Source organism: Pristis pectinata, chromosome 9 (genome assembly GCF_009764475.1).
Source record: "Pristis pectinata isolate sPriPec2 chromosome 9, sPriPec2.1.pri, whole genome shotgun sequence".
In the NCBI taxonomy this organism is placed as follows: Eukaryota; Metazoa; Chordata; class Chondrichthyes; order Rhinopristiformes; family Pristidae; genus Pristis; species Pristis pectinata.
Genome location: NC_067413.1, coordinates 51,095,189 through 51,122,627, shown reverse-complemented (window position 1 = coordinate 51,122,627; position 27,439 = coordinate 51,095,189). Strand labels below are relative to the sequence as shown.

The window sequence follows — 27,439 nt, the reverse complement described above, 5'->3', positions numbered from 1 at the left end:
TAGTGTCAATGCAGGAACATTTTAAAGAACAATACTTATTGTATCATATGATTTAGTTTACACATGTTAAAGGACATGGAGTAACCTAGAGTTAAAGCATATGTTGACGAAGACCATTGATTCATTAAGGAACTCATTCAAGTTGGTCAAACACTTTTTGCCCTTAACAATTCCATGCTTTTATTTACACTTTTACAAATCCCAATCAACATTGTCCATCTGAAGTGTTTACTGCATTGAAATGTGAGTGTGTAAGTCCATTTTCTTTTTCAACGCCATGTAAATAGAAGTCAACTTTCTGGAGTACCCAACCAGGTATTCAAAACACTGCCTACACTGGAGTAGCATCATTTAAAGAGCAGTCATTCTAAAAACTGAAACTTCAGCAGTCTATTGCAGAGCACGCTGGAAACTGACTGTTCTTTCTTACCCCTATTTGACTTCCCAAGATGCATCATCTCATACGTTGGGATTAAATTCCATCTGGCAATGCTCCATTCCACTTTCCAGTTGATCTGTATCCTGCCGTAACCTTTGACAACTTTCCTCGCTATCCACAACACTACCAATTTTCGTTTCGTCTACAAGCTTACTAATCATATCTTCTATAGTCACATCCAAGCAAAGGTCCCAGCGCTGATCCCTGCAGTACACCACTAGTCACAGACTTCCACCACTACCCTTAGTCTCCTGTCAAGCCAATTTTGGTTCCAATTAGCCAGCTCTCTTTGCATCCCACACAACTTAACTTTCTGGACCAGACTATCATGGGGGACCTTGTCATGTGCCTTACTAAAGTCCATGGAGACAATATCTACCACCTGATTTTCATCAGTCTCCTTTGTTACCTCCTCAAAAAACTGAAATTAGTGAGATAGGATTTCCCCCACACAAAACCATGCTGACTATCCCTAATCAGTCCCTGCCTTTCCAAAGGTACATAAATCCTGTTCCTTAGAATTTTCTCCAGTACTTTCCCTACCATTGACATAAGGCTTGCCAGCCTGTAGTATCTGGCTTATCTCTGCTGCCCTTTTAAAATGTGAGTATAAATTTGTGAATACACAGACTTTCTACTATTCCCAGCCTTCCAAAGTTCAGGGTATGTTAGATTATACCCGCTTTGGGTCCTCTTTCAGAACACAGAACTTTGTGAATTGCAGGGGAAACTGCTCACTCAATGTGCAAGTCATAGTTAACCATAAAGAGAATTTTCTCATGGTTAATGCCAGGTATTCAGTAAGCTCACAAGCCCCGCTTTGTCAGACACTGGACCACTTCATGGTTTCACCACAAAATATGACTAGTGTGCAACTAATTGGCCTTTACAGCAGCTATTAACTCTCAACAGGCAAGCGTGCATGTTAAAAGTTTACCATGCTATGGACACTATTCCCTTCAACTCTACTACATTTAATGAGTTTAAGAATTTCTGCATTAACAAAATAGCTCAAATGTTGCAGAACATCTGACAATAATGCAGTTTGTAAATCATGGACTTAGTAAAAACTCTTGAAAAGCATTGGATATCCCAGTATATGGGTTCAGAGTGAGAGTGGTCAATATTAACAAAGGTTCAGACACAGAAAGAGCACAAAAACATTCTTTAAATCGTGGATTCAAATGACAGTGGCTAAAGGTGATATATGTACATTTCACTACTGGTCAAAAGTAATCAGGAATGCAAGTGGTGTGTTGCTCCATCCTGCAACAGGTGTTGAGTGCAGGAATGGAGACATCTTGCTCCAATTATATAAGACTCAGATCTGGTCTTCCTAAGGAAGGAGATATTTGCAATAGAGAGATTGCAGACGGGGTTCACAGGACTAATTTCTGGGATGCTAACTTTATCCTTTGAGGAGAGATTAAGCAAACTAGCCTTAAATTTATTGTTTTGGAAAATGAGAGGTGATCTCATGAAACATGTAAAGTTTTTAGGGGGTTCAACAGGGTAGATGAAGGGATGATGTTTCCCCTGGCTGGGGTGTCTGTAACCAAGGATCGCAATTTAAATTTAATGGAGGAATTTAAAATTGAGGGATATGTGGGAGGAAGGGGTTAGATAGTCTTAGGCGAGGTTTAAAGGTTGGCACAACATTGTGGGCCGAAGGGCCTGTATTGTGCTGTACTGTTCTATGTTCTATGCAATCTCAAAATAAGGTGGTTAGTCATTCAGGAATAGATGAGGAGAATTTTCTTCATCCAGAGGGCCGTGAATCTTTGGAATTCTCTACCCATGTGGGCTGTGGTAGCTCAGTTGTTGAATATGTTCAAGGCAAAAACTGAGAGAATTTTGGATACTTAGAGAATCAAGCAATATAGGGTTATTGCAGAAAAGTGATTAGCCATGATTTTATTGAATAGTAAGGCAAGCATGAGGAGCTGAATAGCCTACTCCTGTTTCTATTCCTCAAGTTCTTGTGAAGCAGGTATTGCATCATGACAGCAGCAAAATACTAGGACAGAAGGTTTCAAGGACAGAAGGCTTCAATTACAGAAGTGCCTGCCAAAGGAAGCGTGGGAGTGAGAAACAGATCTGCAAAGCAAAGTAAGATGTTGATGACAACAACCTTTCCCTCAATGTCAACAAAAGATCTGGTCATTGATTTCAGGAAAGGCGGCGGTGTACATGCACCTGTCTACATCAATGGTGCTGAGGTCGAGAGGGTTGAGAGCTTCAAGTTCCTGGGAGTGAACTTCACCAACAGCCTGTCCTGGTCAAATCACGTAGATGCTATGGCCAAGAAGGCTCACCAGTGCCTCTACTTCTTCAGGAGGCTAAAGAAATTTGGTTTGTCCCCTTTGACTCTCACCAACTTTTACCAATGTACATAGAAAGCATCCTATCTGGATGTATCATGGCTTGGTACAGCAACTGCTCTGCCCAGGATCGCAAGAAGCTGCATAGAGTTTTGGACACAGCCCAGCTCATCATGGACACCAGCCTCCCCTCCTTGGACTCTATCTTTACCTCTCGCTGTCTTGGTGTAGCAGCCAGCATAATCAAAGACCCCACCCACCCGGGACATTCTCTCTTCTCTCCTCTTCCATCGGGTAGAAGATACAGGAGCCTGAAGGCACGTACCACCAGACTTAAGGACAGCTTCTACCCCACTGTGATAAGACTATTGAACAGTTCCCTTATACAATGAGATGGACTATGACCTCACGATCTGCCTTGTTGTGACATTGCACCTTATTGCACTGCACTTTCTCTGTAGCTGTGACACTTTACTCTGTACTGTTACGGATTTTACCTGTACTACACCAATGCACTTTGTACCAACTCAATGTAACTGCACTGTGTAATGAATTGACCTGTACGATCGGTTTGTAAGACAAGCTTTTCACTGTACCTCGGTACAAGTGACAATCATAAACCAATACCAATACCAATCAGAAAATTAGACGTGATGAGTCTTCCCAGGAAAATTATGTTCCAAGTCCAAGGCCAGTGATAGACGATCTGAGTCAAAGGCATCACCAGTAATTTGACAATTTCAGAACAATGGATCTATTCACTAATCTTGAAGGCAAACAGTTCAAAATAATCTGTATCCTGTACAAACAGAATGAGAGAGTGAGAGAATGGAAGTTTTTAAGAAAGCAGCTGGGTCTATAAACTGGGTTCTTGACTTGCAACTGGATCCTTGACTTCCTGACCAGCAGACCACAGGATAGGCAGCAACACCTCTGCCACAATTATAATAATAAGGTGCCCCTTATTATTATTGATAAGTATTTTTGGATGCTGTTTTATGTGGACCACAGGATAGGCAGCAACACCTCTGCCACAATTATAATAATAAGGTGCCCCTTATTATTATTGATAAGTATTTTTGGATGCTGTTTTATGTGGACAGTTTAGTACATATGGATGGTGATATATGTATTCAAAGTTATGAAGACAATTATGTTTAGGCAACAATTGTCATTGTGCATCCAGATTTCATGCCCAGGGTGGGTTATCACTATTTATCTATTCAAAGTGTCATGAGATCTAATCATGAGGGAATGACTTACAATTTCAGTTCACTCAGTAGAGGTTTCTCCATTGACTTGCTGTGTCTCAATAAATTCCGAATATACTTATTGCTCTTGAAATATCAGATTGAGAGATTAATAGAATAATGGTGATACAAATGTAGAAGCCATTGGTTCATCATACAGTTCTCTGCACTCTACCTTCACATACTAATTAAAATGGATTCCAGGTGAGACAATATCTAATCAAAAATTATTTTAATTAGCATAATAGTGAAAAGTATCAAAGTAATTGAAATGGAACATCATATTGATATGATACAATTAAAAGCATGCTAGGGCTTTTTGCTTGAGACTGCCTTTCAGCTGAGTCTGATTGACCTACTGCTACAATGAAGCCTCGTGTCATTCTTCCAATGTGCAACCACTGCACTGCTGCATAGCTGCAAACTTTCACTTTGGACGGTAGCAAATGTCTGCAAAAGATGCTGAAAATCAGCTCAATCTCTCGAAGGCTAGGCTTTTAGCTGCTGTATTCCACCATGCATGGTTGCATGCTGTGATGGTTGGCTGTGGGACAAAGGTGATGATGTTACCTCAGTGCCTGTGGGAAAGGAAAGATAGTAACATACTGAGAGAGGACAGCACCTTTAATCTCCTCAGTGTCAACGGTACTCTGAGGAGACTGGGCTGGATCCTGGCAAAGAATTATGTGCCATCTCCACAGTGAATGTAACCCTTTCTTGGTTCCACATAGCATCCTGTGTGAGGTGGCAGTTGGAGTCCTCCATGCTCCTTGGCATTTCTTGCAGTTGTTCAGACAGGTTGGACAAAGCACCAGGCATCTCAATGTGCATCTGCATTGGCTTTCTCATGAGTGCTTCCCTTTCATAGCCATCATCCGAATTTTCCTGGACAGTATTATGTGTGGGCCTCAGATATGCCAAGCCATCACCTCAGTGCCATGTGTCCCCCTTCATGCAACACATCCCCGAACGTGATCCATCTGTAGTTGCTCCAGAGTGCATTGATGCAGTGTGTTCTTCCTCCTTCACCTCTTCCTCAGCCTCTTCAGCTCCTCCTCCTCCTCCTCAATCTTGTTGTCTCTGCCCAGGGTACAATGAAAAGTAACAGAAGAACAGCTTTTGTTCACTGAATTCAGCTTCTGTTCACATGATTCCTCTCAACTCTGGCCGGAGAGACTAAGCTGAGTCATCTTTATCAGCTTAACAAAAGCTTTCTTCTCTGTGTCCATGTCCCCAAGACTGTGTGTGTGTGTGTGTGTGTGTGTGTGTGTGTGTGTGTGTGTGTGTGTGTGTGTGTGTGTGTGTGTGTGTGTGTGTGTGTGTGTGTGTGTGTGAGAAACCAAGATATTTGAGAAGGAAGTTGTAGCTTCAGAAATCTTACCTTGACACATTTGTTGAAGTCACAGTATTTTTTTGCACCACTGTTACATTTTTCTCGGGGTCTCACTAGAGTTTAGCCACAATTTATTGCCAGTATTTCTTTACAATGGCCCTTACATGCCTCCTGCACAGCAGCATCCTCCCTCACTCCACCTCCTCTGGGAGCACAGCACCTGCCTCCTATTGTGGATTGTATGCACCAGAATCTCCAGTTTGCAGTCTCCAAAGTGAGGTGCACACTCTCTGTTCTCCCCTGCCTCTCCCTCAGCAGTGGCATTTATTAAAGCAGAGCCCTGATGTGTTTGCTGCTTGGTAAGTGCCAATAACTGCATAAAGTTCCAGCAGGAAGCATTGGCACCAGAACTGCTTCTCCTTTGTGGAAGTATTGCAGAGAGAAAATGTGCTTGCTCTATTGCATGAAGATCACCGTCTAAAACTGTGGTCTTAATGCAATGAGATGAACAGGTGCACATGACATTATGTCACTCCAAAAACAGACTAGGTGTACAAGTCAAAGGCTCAGCTTTGAGTCAAAATGAACATCATTAAAAAGCCCCACATTTATATAGGGCTTTACTCAACATCCATAAGCAATTGATAGTCATTTAAGTATTTATGAGGTAAATTTCTTATAATGGAACAGCCAATTTGCATGTGGCATGTTCCCACCAACAACAATGGGATGATGACCAGATAATCAGTGTCAGTAAATGAAAAATCACAAGACCTGCAGATTCTGTAAATTTGAAATAAAAACAGAAATTGCTGGAAACACTCAGCAAGTCAGGCAGCATCTGTGGAAAGAGAACTGGAATTAATGTTTCAGGTCAAAGACTGCCCATCCTCTCCTCATCAGAATTGGGAAAGGGAGAAAAGGAGTTAGTTTTAAGTTGCAGAGAAAGTTGGGAAGAGGTGGAAAGGACAATGGGGATATCTCTGAGAGGTGTGATTGGGCTTCCATGGGGCTGATGGGTTAATGGAGGCATTCAGATAGAGAGAGAAAGTGAACAAAATTAGTAAGAGAGTTATAATACAAACAAAGGAGTGGAAAATATGTGCAGGGCCATAGGATATTTGCAGGAGGTCAGGCTGTGCTAATAGAGGCAGAGAAAATAAACTCATCCAATATCACAGATGGATGACTTAATGCGAAAATGGCCAGTTCTAACACAGGCAGGGTAAGCAAGTTACCTGAAGTTGTACAATATGATACTCAGTCTGGAAGGTTGCAAAGTGACCAGAGGGTGTTGTTCCGTTAGCATTGTCATGGACAAGGATAGGAGCAAAGAGGACGGGAAGATATTTAATTAGGGAAAGGCAAATTATGAGGCTATAAGGCTAGAACTTGAGAGTGTAAATTGGGATGATATTTTTGAAGGGAAATTTACTATGGAGATGTGGTCGATGTTCAGAGATCTCTTGCAGGATGTTAGGGATAAATTTGTCCCGTTGAGGCAGAGAAAGAGTGGCAGGGTGAAGGAACCATGGTGACAAGAGAGGTGGAACAACTAGTTAGGAAGAAGAAGGCAGCATACAGAAGGTGTAAGCAGCAAGGATCAGATAGGGCTCGTGAGGAATATAGAGTAGCAAGGAAGGAACTTAAGAAGGGGCTGAGGAGAGCAAGAAGGGGACATGAAAAGGCTTTGGTGAGTAGGATTAATGAGAATCCCAAGGCTTTTTTTCTCGTATGTGAAAAGGGGAAGGATGACGAGAGTAAAAGTAGGTCCGATTAGAGGCAAAGGTGGGAAGTTGTGCCTGGAAGATGTGGAAGTGGGTGAGGTTCTCAATGAATACTTCTCTTCAGTATTCACCAAGGACAGGGGTCTTGATGACATGGAAGGGAGTGCTGGTAAGGGTAATGTTCTCAAGGTTGTAGATATCAAGAGAGAGGATGTGTTGGAGCTGTTAGAAAAGATTAGGACAGATAAGTCCCCGGGGCCTGACGGAATATTCCTCAGGCTGCTCCACGAGGTGAGGGAGGAGATTGCTGAACCGTTGGCTAGGATCTTTGAGTCCTCGTTGTCCACGGGAATGGTACCGGAGGATTGGAGGGTGGCAAATGTTGTCCCCTTATTCAAAGAAGGTAGTAGGGATAGTCCAGGGAATTACAGACCAGTGAGCCTTACGTCTGTGGTGGGCAAGCTGTTAGAAAGGATTCTAAGAGAGAGGATCTATGAGCATTTAGAGAATCATGGACTGATTAGGGACAGCCAGCATGGCTTTGTGAAGAGAAGATCTTGCCTCACAAGCCTGATAGGGTTCTTTGAGGAGGTGACCAGGAAGGTTGATGAGGGTAATGCAGTAGATGTGGTCTACATGGATTTTAGTAAGGCGTTTGACAAGGTTCCACATGGTAGGCTTCTTCAGAAGGTCAGAGGCCAAGGGATCCAGGGAGGCTTGGCCGTGTGGATTCAGAATTGGCTTGCCTGTAGAAAGCAGAGGGTTGTGGTGGAGGGAGTACATTTAGATTGGAGGGCTGTGACTAGTGGTGTCCCACAAGGATTGGTTCTGGGACCTCTACTTTTCATGATATTTATTAATGACTTGGATGAGGGGGTGGAAGGGTGGGTTAGCAAGTTTGCAGATGACACAAAAGTTGGCGGTGTTGTGGATAGTGTGGAGGGCTGTCGAAGATTGCAGAGGGATATCGATAGGATGCAGAGCTGGGCTGAAAAGTGGCAGATGGAGTTCAATTTGGGGAAGTGTGAGGTGGTACACTTTGGAGGGACAAACTCCAAGGTGGAGTACAAAGTTAATGGGAGGATTCTGGGGACTGTGGAGGAGCAGAGGGATCTGGGGGTTCATATCCACAGATCATTGAAAGTTGCCTCACAGGTAATAGGGTAGTTAAGAAAGCTTATGGGATGTTAGTTTCATAAGTCGTGGGATCAAGTTTAAGAGCCGTGAGGTAATGATGCAGCTCCACAAAACTCTGGTTAGACCACACTTAGAGTACTGTGTCCAATTCTGGTCACCTCATTATAGGAAGGATGTGGAAGCGTTGGAAAGGGTGCAGAGGAGATTTACCAGGATGCTGCCTGGATTGGAGAGTATGGATTATGAGGAGAGGCTAAGGGAGCTAGGGCTTTGCTCATTGGAGAGGAGGATGAGGGGAGACATGATAGAGGTATACAAAATATTAAGAGGAATAGATAGAGTGGACAGCCAGTGCCTCTTTCCCAGTGCACCAATGCTCAGTACAAGAGGGCATGACTTTAAGGTAACGGGTGGGAAGTTCAAGGGAGATTTCAGAGGGAGGTTTTTCACCCAGAGAGTGGTTGGTGCATGGAATGTGCTGCTGGGGGTTGTGGTGGAGGCTGATATGTTGGTCAAGTTCAAGAGATTGTTAGAAAAGCATATGGAGGAATTTAAAATAGGGGGATATGTGGGAGGGAGGGGTTAGTTAGTCTTAGGCGTGATTTAAAGGTCGGCACAACATGGTGGGCCGAAGGGCCTGTATTGTGCTGTATTGTTCTATGGTTCTATGGTTCCTCTGTTGGGCCTCATTATATCAGTGCAGGAGGCCACAGCCAGGGCAGAATGGGAGCAGGATGGGGGAGTAAAGTGACAGGCAACAGGAAGCTCAGGGTTGTACCATGGATTGAACTGGTCTGCAAAGGTGTTACCCAATCCAATATAGAGGAGTCCACATTGTGAACACTGAATGTAGTAGACTAGATTGGAAGAAGTGCAAGTGAATCTTGGAAGCCTGGAAGGACAGTTTAGTTCCCTGGAATCATGTGAATCATGGAAACCTGGAAGGACTGTTTAGTTCCCTGGATGGTGGGAAGGGAAGAGATGCAGGTGTTGCATGGAAAAGTGACCATAAGAAGAGGATGGAAGAGAAGACCAGGGAGTCAGAAAGGGAACGGTCCCTTCAAAATGCTAGAAGGGGAAGGGAAGGGGAGATGTGTCTGATGGTAGAATGCTAATGGCAGAAATTGTGACAGATGATTGTTGAACGTGGTGGCTAGTGAAGTGGATGGTGTGGACCAGCAGAATCCTGTTCTTGCTCTGTTCAGGAGGAGAGGGGGTGAGAGCAAAAGTGTGGGAAATAGATGAGACTTATTCAAGGTCTCTGTCAACTATGGTAGAGGGGAAACCATGGTTGAGGAAGAAGGAAGACAATTCAGAGATATGGGTGTGGAAAGTCTCATCATGAGAGGAAATACAATGGAGATGGAGGAACGGGGAGAACTGAATGAAGTCCTTACAGGAGGCAGGGTGGGAAGAATTATTGTCAATGTAGCTTTGGGAGTTTGTAGGTTTGTAATCAATGTTTGTTGCTGGCCTATCCAAGGTGGAAATGGAGAAATGCAGAATGGTGAGGGACATGGATCATGTGAAGGTGTGAGCAGAGTGGAAACTGGCAGCTAAAGTAATGAAATGTTTGAATTCTATAGGAGTGGAAGAAGCAGTATCAATGCAGTCACTGAAGAACCAGAAGAAGAGTTGAAACAGGAGACCTAAGAAGGACCGAAATAAAGTCAGCCGCCCATCCGAGTTCCCATCGCCATGCCTTGTCCCAGAGCCCTGCATTTTGCATTTTTATGTCCTTTTGTTTGTATTCTTACACTCTAAATGTTCTCATCTCATTGCTTTTGTTTGTTTTTTCCTCAAATTACCCTATTGATTATATGAGCAATACGACTTAGCCCTGTGGTAACCCTGGCCTCGCCCTATTTGAGATATTCCCACTGTCCAATCCATCTTCTCTGCAACTTAAAACTACCTTGCTTTTCCCTCTGATGAAGGTTGTTTGATTCTATTTCTTTTTCAACAAATGCTGCCAGACCTGCTGAGTATTTCTTGCAACTTTTGTTTGTATATCTGTTTCAGTGATGTCAAGTGAGAGGTGAATAATGCCCAGGACCTCAAGAGTAAGTACGATTTTCTTTTAAAAAATGCCACGGGATCTGTTACATCACTGTTACTTAATCACTGATCGATCTAAATCCTGGAGCTCCCTACCCAACAGCATTGTGGACTACTTCTCCACAAGGACTGCAGTGGTTCAAGAAGGCAGCTCACCACCTTGAGCAATTAACAGATACAAATAAATAGATACATCTTGCCAGATACACCTGTAATGTATTTTGGGGAACCTGGGATAATACTGGAAGTACTGGTAAGTTCTAAAATAATAGCCTCTACAGGGTGCAGGAGCTTCAAATAAAGGTATGTACTTTATTTTAGTCAATCAACAAACCACCCAAGCATGTGGTACTTGAATCATTTATACAAATAATGTCATTACAAGGTTCTATCACTATATTAATTGTAGGAGCATCATGCATAAAGATTGCCACAGCTCCCTTGTCCTATAAATATCCACATTCATATTCCTAATGGCTGCAAAAATTGAATTATTGAAGCAGAAATCTGGTTGTATGCTGGCACCTGATTTTATCTTGACAGATCTATTGGTCACCTGTTTCTGATGTGAGGATAGCTGATTCCCAGATAAAGTGTTGAGATCAGCAGTCATGGATTTGTTATCCCTATAATGCAATTCAAAAGGGCTCCTGTGAAAGAAAAAAGTTTTGCATTGCATATCCAGGCACTTCCCTCAACTATTGGTAGGTATTTATCTTCAGAATCTCAGCAAGAGGACAAAGTGGACCACTGCCCATCTACCACTTCAGATATTCATGCTCTCCACCATGCCAATACAGTACAATGCACTGCAGCAATTTGCTAACAACACCTCCCAAACTCATGACCTCTAACACCTCAGAAGTCAAGAGCCACAAGCAAATGGGACTTCTAGATTCCCCTCCAAGATCTAGGTTTCTTTTCATTTGTCTTCAATCCTTCATCTTTTCTGATCCAAAGCCTGTAACTTCTTACTTAATGATATTGTGAGAGCATTTTCATCACCTGGTGTGCAGCAGCTCATGAAGAAAATTCAACAGCACCTTTTCACCTGTCAAAGTGAACCAGAGATGGGCTTTAAATGTTGACCTCACAGGGAATGGTCAAATTCCAAGAAGGAATCAATGAATGACTCCAGATATGACCAGAGGTCAGCTGAGTTCCCTTTCATGACTAGGCATGCCAACTTTCCTGCTGACATCTTTCATACCTGGCCCACTCTGCCTGAGGGGTTTTAAAATATATTCATGTCAAAGAAAAAAAAATTCAAAATTCCATTTCAAAAATAAATCATTAACATATCAAAGGTTCAAATAAATTTTTTGCAAGATTACAGTAAAAAGGAACCTCAAAAATCTCAAAACAAAATCTTAAACATGTGGCACACTGAGCTCCTCTACTCATAAAGCCTACCTTGTTCCTGCGATGTAAAAAGAACAAATTCAGTAATCATTATTGAACTGTGCTTGATGATCATCTGAACACACAGTATCAAGTCTGGGCCTTGGAAAACCAAGACATAAATGCTACTGAAAGACTTCAGTTACAAATGAGTGAGTTCACAATCTTATCCTCCCAAAGGAATGGTCAACTCACTGCAGCATTGGATCTCAGAGCTTTCTTTTAAACTTAGAAGGCCTCAAAATTTTAGCTCCATACAAAATGTCATGATGTCCTTTCCCTGAATTCTGTGTTCTCTCTATACAGGTCACCAACCCAATCTCCTTGTGCACAAATACACAGAATCTCCCTTATTACTTCTCATTGCAATTTCATTGATTCCCTGCTGGCATTATCTGTCCTTGAATGACACACTGCAAATGTGAATGAACTAAATCACTTTAAAAAAGACCAGTGCCCAAATGACTTATCATCACATTGAAAAGGAAATTGCCAAGAGTGGTCTCTCAACTGTACCGATTTGGATACATTCCATCAAGGTAGTGGCAGAATTTCTGAACTGGGATATAACACCTTGAAAAGGAAAGCAAAGGTGAAAAATATTGGGCAGAATTCCCTCTCCTAGCTTCTATTCAGTTTTGGCAAATAAATAGTAGATATACTAAATTCATTTAAGTCCAGATCTCATGTGTGATTATTTTTAGAAATAAATTTTCTTCCTCAATGCTAACATCCTTTTTTACAATGACCATGATACTATATGGCTACTTGCGTCTTGAATTGAACTCCAGTGCAAAAAGTAGGGAGAGAGTTGTGAAAAAGCAGGAAAAAAATTGAATACATCAGGAACTCCAATCAAAAATGAATTACAACTCCTCATGTAAACAAGAAGGGGCATTAGATGGACCTAAGTCATTTTTAGAATTGGGAATGTAATGGGTTGCTTTATTCAACATTTTCTATTTACTGTAAATCTACTCCACATGTGGATGAAGAACTAAAGCAAGGCCAGCAGATGAGTTTATTTTCTCAATCTGCTGACAGTGTGCAATAAGGTTTGTGTGAATCAGCACCATTCAGTGAGTCAGACATCAGAAGAGAAATAATTTGTCAGCATAATCTCTCCTGATCCACTTCAGCCTCCAAGCTTCTAGGTGGATTTCAGCAGATATGAATGCACAAGCAATTACTTCAACAGATCGCAGTATATGATGTTGCTGTCAGAGTTATATTTACACACGGACCAAACCAAAGCTTGATCAGAATTTACTTGTTTTAAAAGATGCTAGTTGGCTATCACTGTGTTTATTTATGAATTGTTTTGGAGCTAGTTACAATCATTAAAATTGAAACTTATCTGTATCAAGCTGAGGGGGTAACCATATTGGGGAAAGGATATTTAGTGCCCTGTTTCTTGTATCCAGTATTAGTATAAAGCATATGTTCATAAGTACTTGAATCTCATTTGATTTCGGAATGCTTTTTACATTCTCAGAACTCATGGAAATTGAATGATTCCACCCCCCTCCCCCCCAGAAAACTCAATGAACTAAACTATAAGGGAACTATGATAGTAGATATGAAGTTACTGATTCCACTATTTAATTAATAATATTAAAATATTTAGTCGGAGAACTTATTATAATTGAAGAGAAATTAATAAGTAAACATTCCCTGTTATAATTTTAGGATCTAAGTGAAATCAATGTTTCTTAGATGGAGAAAAAGGAGGAAAAATATTGGAGGAACTCAATAGGTCAGGCGGCATCTATGGAGGGAAATAAACAGTTGAAGTTTCGGGTCAAGATGAAGGGTCTCAACCCGAAATATTGACTGTTTATTTCCCTCCATAGATGCCGCCTGACCTGCTGAGTTCCTCCAGCATTTAGTGTGTGCTGCTCCAGATTCCAGCATCTGCAGAATCTCTTGTGTGTAAAAAAATTGGAGAATTCTGTCATTCCTCTGCATCACATAGCAGGAAGTGGAGACGTGGCATAGCTATCATCATAATTCTTTAACCTAATGCTTCTAGCAGAGAGTAGTGCTTGTTGCAGGGTACCCTTGGCCAGATTTCCTGGTGTGTGCTGCATGTGGGTGCTGCCTCCTGCTGGGAGTGCAAAGTTTGGGGGAGTCAATGCCAATAGTCAACTGTAGAGTGGGTGGGAGATGTCAGTTTGAGAGAAATGAACCAAAGAAGAATAAGCAAAATGGACATAATCTTAAATTCCTTGCATGTTCTCCCAATTTCCTGGTGTCTTTTGGAACGGTGGAACTTGTAGAAAATGATGATTTAGATTTTACCTTTTAGGGTCTGATTCACCTACTCTGAAGCTGCAGCAGGTGACCAGAATATCCATTGTGAAATCTGCAAACCATAATCTTTAGGGATTATCCAATAAATTCTCAATCCTGCCTTAATTATGAGGTTTGATTCCAAAATGACTACTTCCCCAAGGCACTTTGACCTTACTTCTAGAGGGTATAGATTATGTTTGCATTTGGTTGTCTGTTAGATTATTTCACTTGCGCTTTTCAAAGGAGATTTTTTTAATTAGTCATTTTGAGGAATGGAGTTTAGTTCATATCCAAATTCCATATGAAATATCACATGCTTCTTCCGAGAGAAAGATCTTCTGGGATGAGACAGTACACCATCAGAATGCTTGAAGCTGGACCTAATGAATGATTTTGTACAAAAGGCAGAAAGCTAACACTGCACACTTTAGTAGGCCAACTATATATCACAGATACCCAGAAGGAAACTAGACTTCAGCCACTCACCAGACAAAGAACAGCTGCACATTTCAGGTTAGATTTAGGAAATGCACCATCAGTCAAATAAAATGGTATATACTTTTGCATTTGTTAAACAGCAAGAAAAATGCATCCAATAAATACATGATTCTTACTAAGGTACTTGGCTTTGCATAAATTCTTTGAATAAAAGACTTTGTTGACATGGCAAAATATATATTAATGGCTAAAGTATCCACTTATCTTAAGGTATTACTCACTTTCAGACCCAGCAGTGCTCCAGAATCTCGAGGCACAGTACCGTCTTTTAATCGTTTATTTAACAATATCCGACCAATTAGGCGCTCTCCATCTTTGGATGGTTGCCACGTCACCGGATGCTATGAGGTCAAAGCAATAACACACAGGTCTTTAATACTTGTACTTTTAAGTGTGCACTGTATTTCTTTAATAAGATTTACTTTTCCATTCAACAAAGAACACATTGTAATTACACAAACATTTATATTTTTGCTTTTCCAATTTGAACTTGGAGCACAGTAATAATCTGGGAGGGAATAGTTTCACTGTGGAACATTTTTAGCACTTGAAAAGTTTGTGTAATTACAGGAGCTCATTGCTTCAATGCATGCTCCATGCAGAGAGAAAAAGCAAGCAAGGGCATGAGTGCTGAATAATGCCATCCACTTTAGAAGCTATCACCACTGTCAACACCAATTGCCACGATTACTAAGTTTAAGCAAGTACCAAGCAGACAGCAAAACAGATTCTATTACACACCTACCAAAATGCCACTGCACCAAAATAAGTTCACATACATGAAAGTGGAAGGGAAAAAAGAAAAACACAGTTCTGTGCAAAACAGATCCAACTTTTCCTCTCAGTCTGATTTAAAAATCTTATCATGTTAAGGGGACACTTTAGGCTGATATTCAATTAGTCAACAAAATCAATTTGGAAGTTTCAAGAACATAGTTATCACTGATGAACAACACAAAATGTTTCTAAAAGTCTACCATGCAACTGTACATCTGAACATTCCTGTGCATCTTGAAAATAAAGTATTTAATTTTGCTGCAGGACAGCAAACAATAAAGCAAGCAGTTTTGGATTTTTTTCTTTTATCTTCACTTATATAGATGTGTATTTACCACTGGAAAGACCCTGTCCTTTTACAATGAGTGACAGATAGCAAACAAAGACCAAATGAGCAGGTAGAATGCAGGCTATACAGACTTAGTACCTTCTCGCTATGGCTATGTTCTTCGTTTAGTGTTGTGCTACTGCATGTATCTACCCCAGAGTCTTTAATCTGAGGCTCAGACCATTCCAAGTCCTCTTCCAATGAGTGGCCGCCAAATCGCACCATTTTCTTTTGCCTCTCAGACAAGGTGTTAGAGTCCGACAATACTGCCTGCTCACTAGTTTTTCTTTTTCCCCTTTGACTGTTCCCTACAAGTGTGGGATAAAAAAAAGAAAAGAAACATGCAAAGGCATAAATAAAACAAAGGAAAGTGAAATGAAAAGGAAACTGAATGTTAAGGCTCCACATGTCTCACCAAAGACATTGGGGACACCTCACTGCTATGCCAAGACGCATGGTCCAGCCAGTAGTAATCCACGTCCCCTGTGAGAATCAAACACATAAGAAAGTGCAGAGGAGGAAGGTACAGAAAAGGACAGAAACAAAAGTTACAGACAACTGTATTAAATAGCAAAGAGTTAGATATCTGTGTGTTGCAAAAATATGTTTCTTGACATAAAATCAATTCTAGCATATTCAGTGCAGCTCCCAAATCTCAACGGCATTTGATTGAATTTGAGAATAAATTCCCTCTACTTTTTCATTACATGGGCTACAAACCAACTGTGGTCAAATGGCCAGGATAACATACTGCTGCCAAAATTGCCAGGGTTCCAGCTAGAATCATTATTTTTCACATAGCAAATGCCCATATTTTGCTGGGTTTCAATGTTTTTTCCTGATATTCACAAATTATTACATAATAATTTGGTAGCATGGATACATTGTCATCGTATAGCACTTGAATTTTGATGGTCTTAATTATAATCATAGGGACAACATTTTTTTGACTTTGTGAATTATTAACAGCTTATCATTAGAAAGGACCAGAGAGTATTATTAAACATATGACATTATTCATAATTGGGTACTTTGGAGGGAGATAGCCAAATGAAAACATTTTACCTCAAACTTCATTGTATTAGAAATTGTTACTAAACCCAGGCAGACACATTAGAAAAAAATAAAGAATATTTATATCCTTTAACATAAAATATGTGAAAAGAGGACAATGAACAGGAGTACAAAGTAGATTAGTGCATAGAAGATCAGTTTGAATATGCAAGCAACAAATTCAAAGACATCATTGTTTATATACAGCAACATACCCTTTTTTTCAGACAGAAATCAGCACTTTATTAAGCTCAATTCCAAATGACGATTACATTATCCTAATATTCCTGTTTGTTTTAGAGGTTTTCTTGACAAGCAAAACTAGGTAAAACAATGCAGCATTGACATAAAAAGTCCCCAATGGGCTCATACTTTGCACAGATAAACACTGTTTTATGTATCTGGTGCACCTTGGTTGAAATTTCCTCTATTTAGTAAATTCTCAAGCCATAGCAACTGATATTTCATCCACTTTAAGTAATGATCTTAGAATTAGGCACTCTGGCCCCTCATTGTTAAGGCAATCATCTCAAATTTGCAAAGCTATGTAGTAACACCTCCCTCTCCCCCCAACCCCTCAAACAGTCTTGTTCCCAGGGTGATAGTCCATAATTATTAGTAGTCTGATTCTCTTTTATAATCTGAATAATGTACGAGGAAGCTGAAATACAAAGGACATTCAAGATCATTAAGTGAATTAGTCAAATACAAATTTATTACCATATTCAGATGAAGTGAAAAGCAGAACATTTGTCTCTTCAAAAAGTAATACTCTACTGTAGATATGGCTCATCTCCATTTCAGTCCAGCTCATAAAGCTACAGTATATAGTAGCTGAAACTTACTTGACACCCATTCCCCAGATTCAGGCTGTAAAGTGCCTGAAGCAATGGTGTGGAAAATCAAAATGAATTTCTCATTATGCAACTGAAGAATTTAAGTAGCATTTAGAATGGACACTGAAGGATAGGTAATTAAAAGAAAAACACTGCCTCATGTCTCCCTATCATAAATTTCCTAGCTAATCTTTTATTCCTCACTGTATACCACAAAAAGGTGAGGGGGCTTTGGTGGCCTATTGCCATTCAAAGATGTTGAAATGGGAGTGATGCTCCTGGCAAAACACCATCAGTTCCCCTGGAGTAAAAGGAAAACATTTACCTGAAATAACCTTAATAATTAAGGCAATCATCTCAAATTTGCAAAGTTGTGTATTAACACCTCCCTTCCCACCCCCTGCCCCCACCAGCCTTGTTCCCAAAATGATAGTTGGAAGGAAGTGACATTATGAATGGCTTTAACGTAAAGCATTGAATACACACATTTCCAATTTTCATGGGGATACAAGTGACTAACTACTGTCAAATGCATGCTTTTTGAGGTCAAAGTGGAGCATTTAATTTATCAGATTGGTCTTCTTTGTTCCCTGTTTGAGAATGAAGATTTTCTCACCTCATTTGTGCTACTTTCTGCAATTTCTTAGTTATGCACATTTTCTCCTTGTTTTTACCTAAAGGAGTACTGTCATGAGAAAATCCAACATGCAACTTTGATATCTCTAGACAGTCTTTCCCATTGGTTTGAGTTGTGCATCAAGCATCACCAAATTGGTAATAATTTTATTTAATCAAATCCAAATTTTTGTGTTGGAACATAAATTGCTCTGTTGTTACTAAACTGAGATACAGTATTTAAGAACAGCCTCTTATAATAGATCCCAAGGAAACGTTACAGCAAATTGAGCTAAATTAAGTAGTAGATTCAACTCCTTTTTAAATAGTTTGTGTAATTCCAAATGGATATTAATATTTTTAAAAGTAACAATTCACTACACTATTCAAATGTTTATATTCAATCAACCTTGAAGATAAATAGCTTATATATGATGTAAAGAAGAAACAGAAGAAATAACTGAGAAACCATTTAGGTGCATTTTTGGCATGAGGTAGAACATAGAACATAGAAAACCTACAGCACAATTCAGGGCCTTCGGCCCACAAAGCTGTGCTGAGCACGTCCCTAGCTCAGAAATTACTAGGTTTACCTATAGTCCTCTATTTTTCTCAGCTCCATTTACCTATCCAAAAGTTTCTTAAAAGGCCCTATCATTTCCGCTTCCACCACCGTTGCCGGCAGCCCATTCCACACACTCACCACTCTCTGGGTAAAAAACTTACCCCTGACATCTCCTCTATACCTACTCCCCAGCACCTGAAACTTGTGTCCTCTTGTGGCAACCATTTCAGCCCTGGGGAAAAGTCTCTGACTATCTACCTGATCAATGCGTCTCATCATCTTATAAACCTCTATCAGGTCCCCCCTCATCCTCCATCACTCCAAGCAGAAAAGGCCGAGTTCCCTCAACCTGCTTTCATCAGGCATGTCCTGCAATCCAGGCAGCATCCTTGTAAATCTCCTCTGCACCCTCTCTATAGCGTCCACATCCTTCCTGTAGTGAGGGGACCAGAACTGAGCACAGTACTCCTAGTGGGGTCTGACCAGGGTCGTATATAGCTTCAACGATACCTCTCGGCTCCTAAATTCAATTCCCCGATTGATGAAGGACAATACACCATATGCCTTCTTAACCACATAGTCAACCTGTGCAGCTGCTTTGAGCATCCTATGGACTCGGACCCCAAGATCCCTCTGATCCTCCACACTGCCAAGAGTCCTACCATTAATACTATACTCTGCCATCATATTTGACCTGCCAAAATTAACCACTTCACACTTATCTGGGTTGAACTGCATCTGCCACTTCTCAGCCCAACTTTGCATCCTATCTATGTCCCACTGTAACCTCTGACAGCCCTCCAAACTATCCACTATACATCCAACCTTTGTGTCATCCACAAACTTACTAACCCATCCCTCCACTTCTTCATCCAGGTCGTTTATAAAAATCACAAGGAGTAAGATAATGAGATGCATTATTTCCAAGTCTTGCAAAACAATCCACATGTAAAATGATCACCTGTATGAATAGAGGAACAAAGGACTGCAGATGTTGGAATCTAGATAAAAAAACAATATACTGGAGCAACTCAGCAGGTCAGGCAGCATCCATGGAGAAAAGCAGATAGTCAAAGAAGAAGGGTCCTGACCCGAAATATTAACCGTCTGCTTTTCTCCAAAGATGTTGCCTGGCCTGCCGAATTCCTCCAGCATCTTGTTGTTTTTTCACCTATATGAATAAATTTAATATTAACTTGCAGGTTGAGTCAGTAGTAAGGAAGGCAAATATGGTGTTAGCATTCATTTCAAGAGGACTAGAATATAAAAGCAAGGGTGTAACGCTGAGGCTTTATAAGGCATTGGTCAGACCAGATTTGGAGTATTGTGAGCAGTTTAGGCCCCATATCTAAGGAAGAATGTGCTGGCATCAGAGACGGCCCAGAGGAGGTTTACAAGAATGATTCCGGGAATGTAAGTGTGAACATATGAGGAGCATTTGATGGTTCTGGGCCTGTACTTGCTGGAGTTTAGAAGGATGAGGGGGGGATCTCATTGAAACCTGCCGAATATTGAAAGGCCTGGATAGAGTTGTATCATTTCTCTCTTACATGCCAAGTAGACAGTATACCTCCCACATTGCTCTCATATCTATTATATACTATATAAATATTTGGGTAGTTTGACTCACATTAATTCAACTTCTTAGGATATACTCTTATTTGATGAGTTCAACTAATCTTGAAGATTAAACTTTAGTTTGGTTTTAACTTTTGTATTGCTCTCAAGAGAAAGCAAATATTTTTGCTCAAATGGAATAGAAGCAAGATCTGAACCCAGATGCAAATATCAATCAAATTTAATTCCCTTCAAGATGTAAATTCATTGCACCACAGACAAATTCAAAAACTATCCCCAATTTTAATGTCATAAACTGTACAAAAACTTGATTTTCCACAATGATGTTCACTTTCAGCTAGCATGTTACTTCATGGATGGATATGGTGCTTGTGATTTCATAACTGCTAACAAAACATTTTAAGATGTTGCAACATTAGTAGAAGGTTGTTTGTTGGATCCATGATCTGACATGTTGTTTCCTTATCCCATCCAATAGAATAAATCTTTAAACACTTGAAGCAAAGGAGGCTCAGAAAATAAGCCTTATGGGGCTTAAAAATTATGCAAATTTCAAGGAATCATCAGATAAAGCCAGTTGGAGGCACACTTCCAAGTAGTCATTCTACGTTTTAGCCCCCAAACCCATTTCTCACTACTATTCAATAACATCATCAGTTGCCCTGCAAGATTGGCAACCTACCTGTATGTGGATGAACAAACCCCATAGCTGAAACAGAGAAATAAACTGAAGGTTAAGAGTTCAATTATTTTATTGAAGTAAAATTTAACCTAAAAAAATTATACTGGTGCTGTGATAGTCCTTTATCAGAAATATTGGCCTAAGAATCTGTCCACTTCAGTTTTCAAGTGGTAAAACAGTATCAACAACCAAGGATCCAGAGTTAAGGTTTCTGAGTGTGAAAGCAATATAAAAGTACTTACATGAGGTATTACTTGCGGTTTTCAGACCTCACAGGGAAACCTCAAATAGCAAAAAAATAACTCAAGTGGACATTCCAAACTAGGACCTCTGTCACTCGACCTCTTTCCGTTTGGGAATAAGTGGCTATAAATGCTGGAAGAAATCTTGCACAAGCAGTAGTCGTACTTTAGTTATCAAATCAGAAATCAATACAAAGCGGGAGAAAGACATATGACAGAAGAGTTGACAGCAGAAGCTTTCTTCACTAAGGTTTCACAAGAAGTGGCCCTCAACTATTGCAGAAGCATTGCCAATCCAGACTGGCTTCACTCACATCCATGACCTTTGAAAACCACAAGTGCAAATGCTTACGAGTGGCTGCGAGTCAAAGTCAAGGTCACTCTCATCTTTAAAAACCTTGCCTCAGGAACTCCGCAGGATGTCTCTGCTGATTTATGTCACACTGCGCTACAGGAGTCCATGAAAGTTCAACCAGCCAATTGGAAATGCACCATTTTTGATAAATGTAACCTTTGATTGCAGTGCTGGGCTCCCAGAAATGCAGGCATTTTGCACAGACATATGCCTTACAGACACCTCCCCGGCAACCTCCTGCTGTGAGTGGGCTTTGCACAAGGAGCTTCCCTTCTAGGTGTACGGTTCTTCAGAAGTCTGTGCAGATTCCTCCAGCAGGGGGTGGGGTCTGTGTGGTTTGTGGGGAAGGTCTCTGCAAATTTTGTCTATCACTGGAGCATGCACTCATTCCCTAGTGACATTCGCCAGCAGCTGAAAGAGTGCTGGTTGAATTGTGCTGTGACCTTTTAAATGCTACTTCATGAAGTCAAAGCTGTGAGGAAAGGTTTCTTCATGACATCTTTTTGGTTCCATGTCTTTTTCCTGTTATGTGCTCATTCCTGATTTGATGACCATGGAACCATCTGTTCCTGAAGAACTTCTTCTGGCATTCCTGACCACTGATCTTCAAGGAGGATCCTGGTGAAACCACCTGGGGGTCATGGCGACTGCATTCCAATCTAAGTCGATCTACTTGACACTTGTTTTGGCAGTGAGTTATGCTGCACTCTGCCTGTGACATTCATTTCAAGTTTAGAACTGCTAAAAGCTGTGTTTTCTTGTGTGTGTGAGTGAACATCACCAGTCTTATTAAGGTCAATTTGATAGAAAATGTTACCAGAAATGAATCTTGGGTTCTGCACCACTGCTGATGTCACTCAGGTGCCCTGGACAGCAGAAAAAAGTGTTATGGCAAATGAACATTCTCATGCTTATTAATGATCAGTCTTAACTCCTACTGAAATGTGCGCAAAAATTGTTGACAATATGTCAATGCAAAACTTAGTTTTGCAACACCAGTTTTTTTATCATCGTGCAGATATATTTCTAGGCCATAATTTTAACCTTCCACATCTCCCTGAAGCACATTTCCCAGAGCATGTACCAAACATCCAAATCTCCAGATTCTAGTTATCTGGGCAAGGATTTACTTTTGAACAATGGCAAGAAGAGCCTTTTTCGACACTATAAAGTTGTGCAAGTCATTCAATACAAATAAATAAGTGGGTCATTCCACTATTTAGTAGCTCAGCAAGGTAGGAACTTGGAAAAAGCCCATCTTAGATAATTGTCAAAATGCAGTCTATGAATTTCCATCTACGAATTTTAGTAGATCAAAAGTTTTATACATACAATGCATCTCCTGTGATTGCTTCTTAATGCTGAATCTCAGAATCGTCTTTAGTAATCAGAGATGCATGAGTTTTTCAGGACAGATCATCAAGGCTTGAAGCCACTTGTACTTTATCTGTGAAAACCATGACTTGGAGCACCGGTCTCAAACTTTCTGCTGTGTCACTAATAGGGGAAGTCTACTGATAACCAAACCTACAGCTTTGCTCAGGTCCTACCAAAGAAAGAAATGCTCCACTGGGAGTGATGACAATGTCAGAGTTAGTGCAGAGGGTTATAGTGTGAGTGGAGAGGTGACCGAGATGGTCTAAAGATCAGGAGATAATAAACTGGATAGTGCCAGAAAATATGCACCAAGTTCAAAATTTGTGCAAGCCTATTTCACCCACTGATCTTAACACTCAGAACCCCAAGAATCGGTAAAATCATGTCCTTCTTCTAAATTGCTGACACTGTAGATCCATTCTGCACAACTTTTCTTCATTAGAAACCCGCCTCTTCTCAGGAATCAATATAATGAATATAATGCTGCACTTCATCCAAGTGTATCCTTCCTTAAACAAGGAGACCAAAACTGGTCTCACCAAAGTCCATTAGAGTGGTAGCAAGACTTCCTTATTCATGTACTTCATCCCACATTCCATTTGTTTTAACTATGTGCTGTACTTGCACCATACATTTCCGTGCTCCTTGTACAAACACCAGATCCTGCTGAACACCAACATTTACTAGTCCCACGCCATTGAAATTAAATTTTGCTTTTCCACTTTTCCTCCCAAAGTGAAAACTATATATTTTCCCTCATCTTACTCCAACTGCCATCTCTTCATCCACTATATCCTTTTTGCAGATAGCTTACACATTTCCCCACAATCTTTATATCATAAACAAACTTTGCTGCAATACAACAATAACATGCTAGTAAAACAATGCTGCCTCAGCTTTTCCAGCAGTTTCAGTATTTATTTCAGATTACCAGACTCTTTATTTTGATTTTCTTTGGCTACAATACATTTGGTCCCTTAATCTCGGTCTTTAATATAAATTGTAAATAAATGAGAGTCCGAACCTGCTCACTGGAGCACCCCAAGAGCTAAAGCTTACCAAACTGAAAATGACCTACTTATTCCAATCCTTTGCTTTCTGTATGATAAATAATCCTCCATCTATGGTAATATATTACCTTCAACCCAATGAGTTCTTGTGCAATAACAGTTTATATGGTACTTTATCTAATGCCTTTGGGAATTCAAATCTACTACATCCACTGCCACCATCCTCCAGCTCCCCACTGCCCTTACCCTCACCATCTTTATCCATTTTTCTGGTTACATCTGTAAAGAACTTGAATAAATGTGCAAAATACAATTTCCCTTTCATAAAATCATGCTATGCATCATCTTATGCTTTTCTATATGCTCTATTAAAAATGGATTCTAGAATTTTCCTGATAACTAGGCTAAATGTCTTATAGATCCCTGTCGTCTCTCTCTTTTCCTTGCAAGGTGATGTTACACCTGCAGTTTTCCAATTCATGGGAACCTTTCCAGATTATTGGGAAGTTTTGAAGATGATCAGTGAAGAATTCACCATCTCTGCAACCATCACTTTCAGACATCTCTTCGAAGTCTCTATAACTTCCTTATGCTCCACATTTAATTTCCATGCTTCAAATGCTAAGGATTCAATGTGTACATTGATACTCTTTGTCTGAACGCTCTTGTCAAAGCTCTTACACTTTTTTTTACTGTTTGCCAGTTTACACTCACGTTCTAGTTTCTCGTTCTTTATCTTTAATTTTAGTCTTATTTTGTTTGTATTTTAAAATATCCTCAATCCTATTATAATGCTTTACAACTTTCTTTCAACCTAATCCCATCCTGAACTTCTTTGTTTGGTTTCCCTGAGATTCCCGATCGTAAGCAAGTATATATGTATTGAGATTTATGGAATATTTCTCTAAATTACTTTGAGATTACATTCCATAGTACTGTGTTTTCTGATAGTATTTGGAAGTTGAAAAAGAGTTTAACGCAGAGTGGAGTGTAATTGTGCCCACTCCTGGGTCACACAGTACCTCTCCAGAGTTCGGATTATGCACTGGTGTATGTTGTGCTTTCTACATTAAGATGTTTATTCATGAGTCACATGTACATCAAAACACACAGTGAGATGCATCTTTTTGTGTTACTGAGTATGTGCTGGGGGCAGCCCACAAGTATCACCACTCTTCTGGCGCCAACATAGCATGCCCAGAACTCCTAAACTGTACGTCTTTGGAACGTGGAAGGAAACCAGAGCACCCGGGGGAAACCCACACAGACACGGGGAGAATGTACAAACTCCTTACAGACAGCAGCTGGAAATTGAACCTGGGCTGCTGGGCTGTAATAGCGGCACGCTAACCACTAATAATGTCACTCCTCATGAAACATTATTTTTCAGCATTTTCAATCAACATTTAATGACACTAGTCCAAGGGATGCCTGTGTGCTATAAGCCAAGAAGGTCTTTGTAATGTTGCCTGCTTGAATGCAATATCATTTAAAAGGCTACGCACTATAAATTCAAACTTCTGGATTCTGTTGCAGAGCTCTTGGAAGGATACTTTAGATATGAAAAATACTCCAAGTCACACTTCTATTGAGCTTAAATGTCAAATTTGCAGTTGGAAGTTACTCAGAATGGGTGTTTCCATTTTGATCTCACCAGCAGACATTTCGTATGTCAGAACTGGCCAGAAGCCACAGGTGCTGCAGGCGAGATTGGGAGCCCTAAAGGAGGAGGCAAAGAAGAGCAAACATTTGAAGACCTTGTCCCCACAGACTCTAAAATGACACAAGCTGTTATTTCAACCTTTTCCAAAATCTATGTATCCACGGGAGTTAACCTGGATGGAGGGGAGAATCTGAAGCAAAAAGGGTGGCACACGTTTTCCTTGTCTTCTGTACTCGTTCAACTTCTGTGAACTTTCATTCCAATAAAAAACATAACACTACCAGGGGAGAATGCCATCCACTTTAAAATATATTCTATTGTCTGTACCAATCCAGATGAGCACTACTATATACTCCCCCTACATTGCTGTGATCCACTATATACCATGCAACATCATTAACTGGAGAGCACAGCCTTACCTCAGGCATTACATCAAGGGTCGGTGGGGGGGGGGGGGGGGGGGGGGGGGGGCGGGGGGTGGTGGTGACATGGATGAGCCTGAGCAGTACATGTGCCTGACGACATGGATTATGTGGTGCATCACAGGAAGGAGACTATTTCTGGTCATGGAGGCTGCCACACTTTAATAGCCAGAATATCTCATGAGCACACCACATTTCTCTCATATAGTACTTCATGGAACTCCCTCCGTTGTGACTTTATGTAGCTGGGCAGTACATTTCAGCAAAATAGCTCACAATGGACGACAAACAAAGCTGAAATGATACCAGCACATAGTCAATGTTCCTTTCACATATGTGCCACTTCATCCATGTAGGAAAATGAAAGTGTACCTTATTGTTGGAAGCCAAACAACAAGGATACCCCACTTTTCATCATATGTCTGGCACCAGTACCTCAGTCATGCAGTAAGCAGTCTTGTGCCCCCAAACCCAAATTAATGAATTAGTATGTCATAAATGATGAAGCCAAAAGGTATCACTATTGAAGTAACTTGACTAAAAGGGCTCTAGACAAAGACGTTCATCAAGAACACGTCATTGCAGACCTTGGAGATTCAAGAGAGACTGCACATGCTGGAAATCTGGAGCAACAAACACAAAATGTTGGAGTGACTCAGCAGGTCAGGCAGCATTGATGGAGGGAAATGAAGAGTTGACGTTTCAGGCTAACACCCTTCATTGCAGACCTTCACCAGTTCTGGCCTAAGGCAACTTACGTTTTGCCTCATTGGATAAGATGTTGTTTGAATGATAATTAATAAATTAATATCATTAACAGGTCATGACATACAAGGTCATGGAAGCTAGAGAGTTCAGAGAAGAGAACAGTGATGTCCTGAAACATATCGACGTTACAAAAGGGGAGGCATTTGGCAGTGTTGAGGTGGATAATGGTGAATAAATCTGCAGGGCCTGACCAAGTGTATCCCAGGACATTGTGGGAAGCAAGAGAAGAAATTGCTGAAGACTGGAGGGCAGCTAGTGCTGTGCCTTTATTTAAGAAGGCTGCAAGGACAATCCAAGTGGGCCTAACATCAGTGGTGGGAAAATTATTGGAGGGAATTCTGAAATACAGGATTTATCTGCATTTGGAAAGGCAAGGACTTATTAGGGATAGTCAGCATGACTTTTTGCATTGAAAATCGTATCTCATGAATTTGATTGAGTTTTTGAAGTGGTGACTAAGAAGATTGATGAAGGCAGGGCAGTAGATGTTGTCAAGGTCCCACATGGTAGGCTGGTCCAAAAGGTTAGAACCTATGGGATCCAGGGTGAGCAAGTCAATTTTTGCTTGGTTGAAGGAATCAGAGGGTGGCAGTGGAGGGTTGTTTTTCAGATTGGAGACCTGTGACTAGTGGTGTGCCACAGGGAATGCTGCAGGGCCCCTGTTTTTTGTTGTATATATTAGTGATTTGGATAAGAACTTAGGTGGTCT

At 40.6% G+C, this 27,439-nt stretch overlaps 1 protein-coding gene across 12 annotated transcripts in view; it reads right to left on the bottom strand.

Annotated features, from left to right (window-relative positions):
• The window catches only part of rims2a (regulating synaptic membrane exocytosis 2a), an 830,253-nt gene that overhangs the window by 365,578 nt on the left and 437,236 nt on the right, over positions 1-27,439 (bottom strand). For 9 of the 12 annotated variants that reach the window (XM_052023914.1, XM_052023913.1, XM_052023900.1 and 6 more), the window contains 2 exons: positions 15,664-15,872; positions 14,681-14,800 (listed from right to left, as the gene is read on the bottom strand). In XM_052023914.1, coding sequence (XP_051879874.1) covers positions 14,681-14,800; positions 15,664-15,872 — 329 coding nt within the window. Of the gene's footprint in view, positions 1-14,680; positions 14,801-15,663; positions 15,873-15,979; positions 16,048-27,439 lie in introns of all 12 variants that reach the window. The other 3 variants (XM_052023904.1, XM_052023906.1, XM_052023915.1) reach the window with 1 other exon arrangement.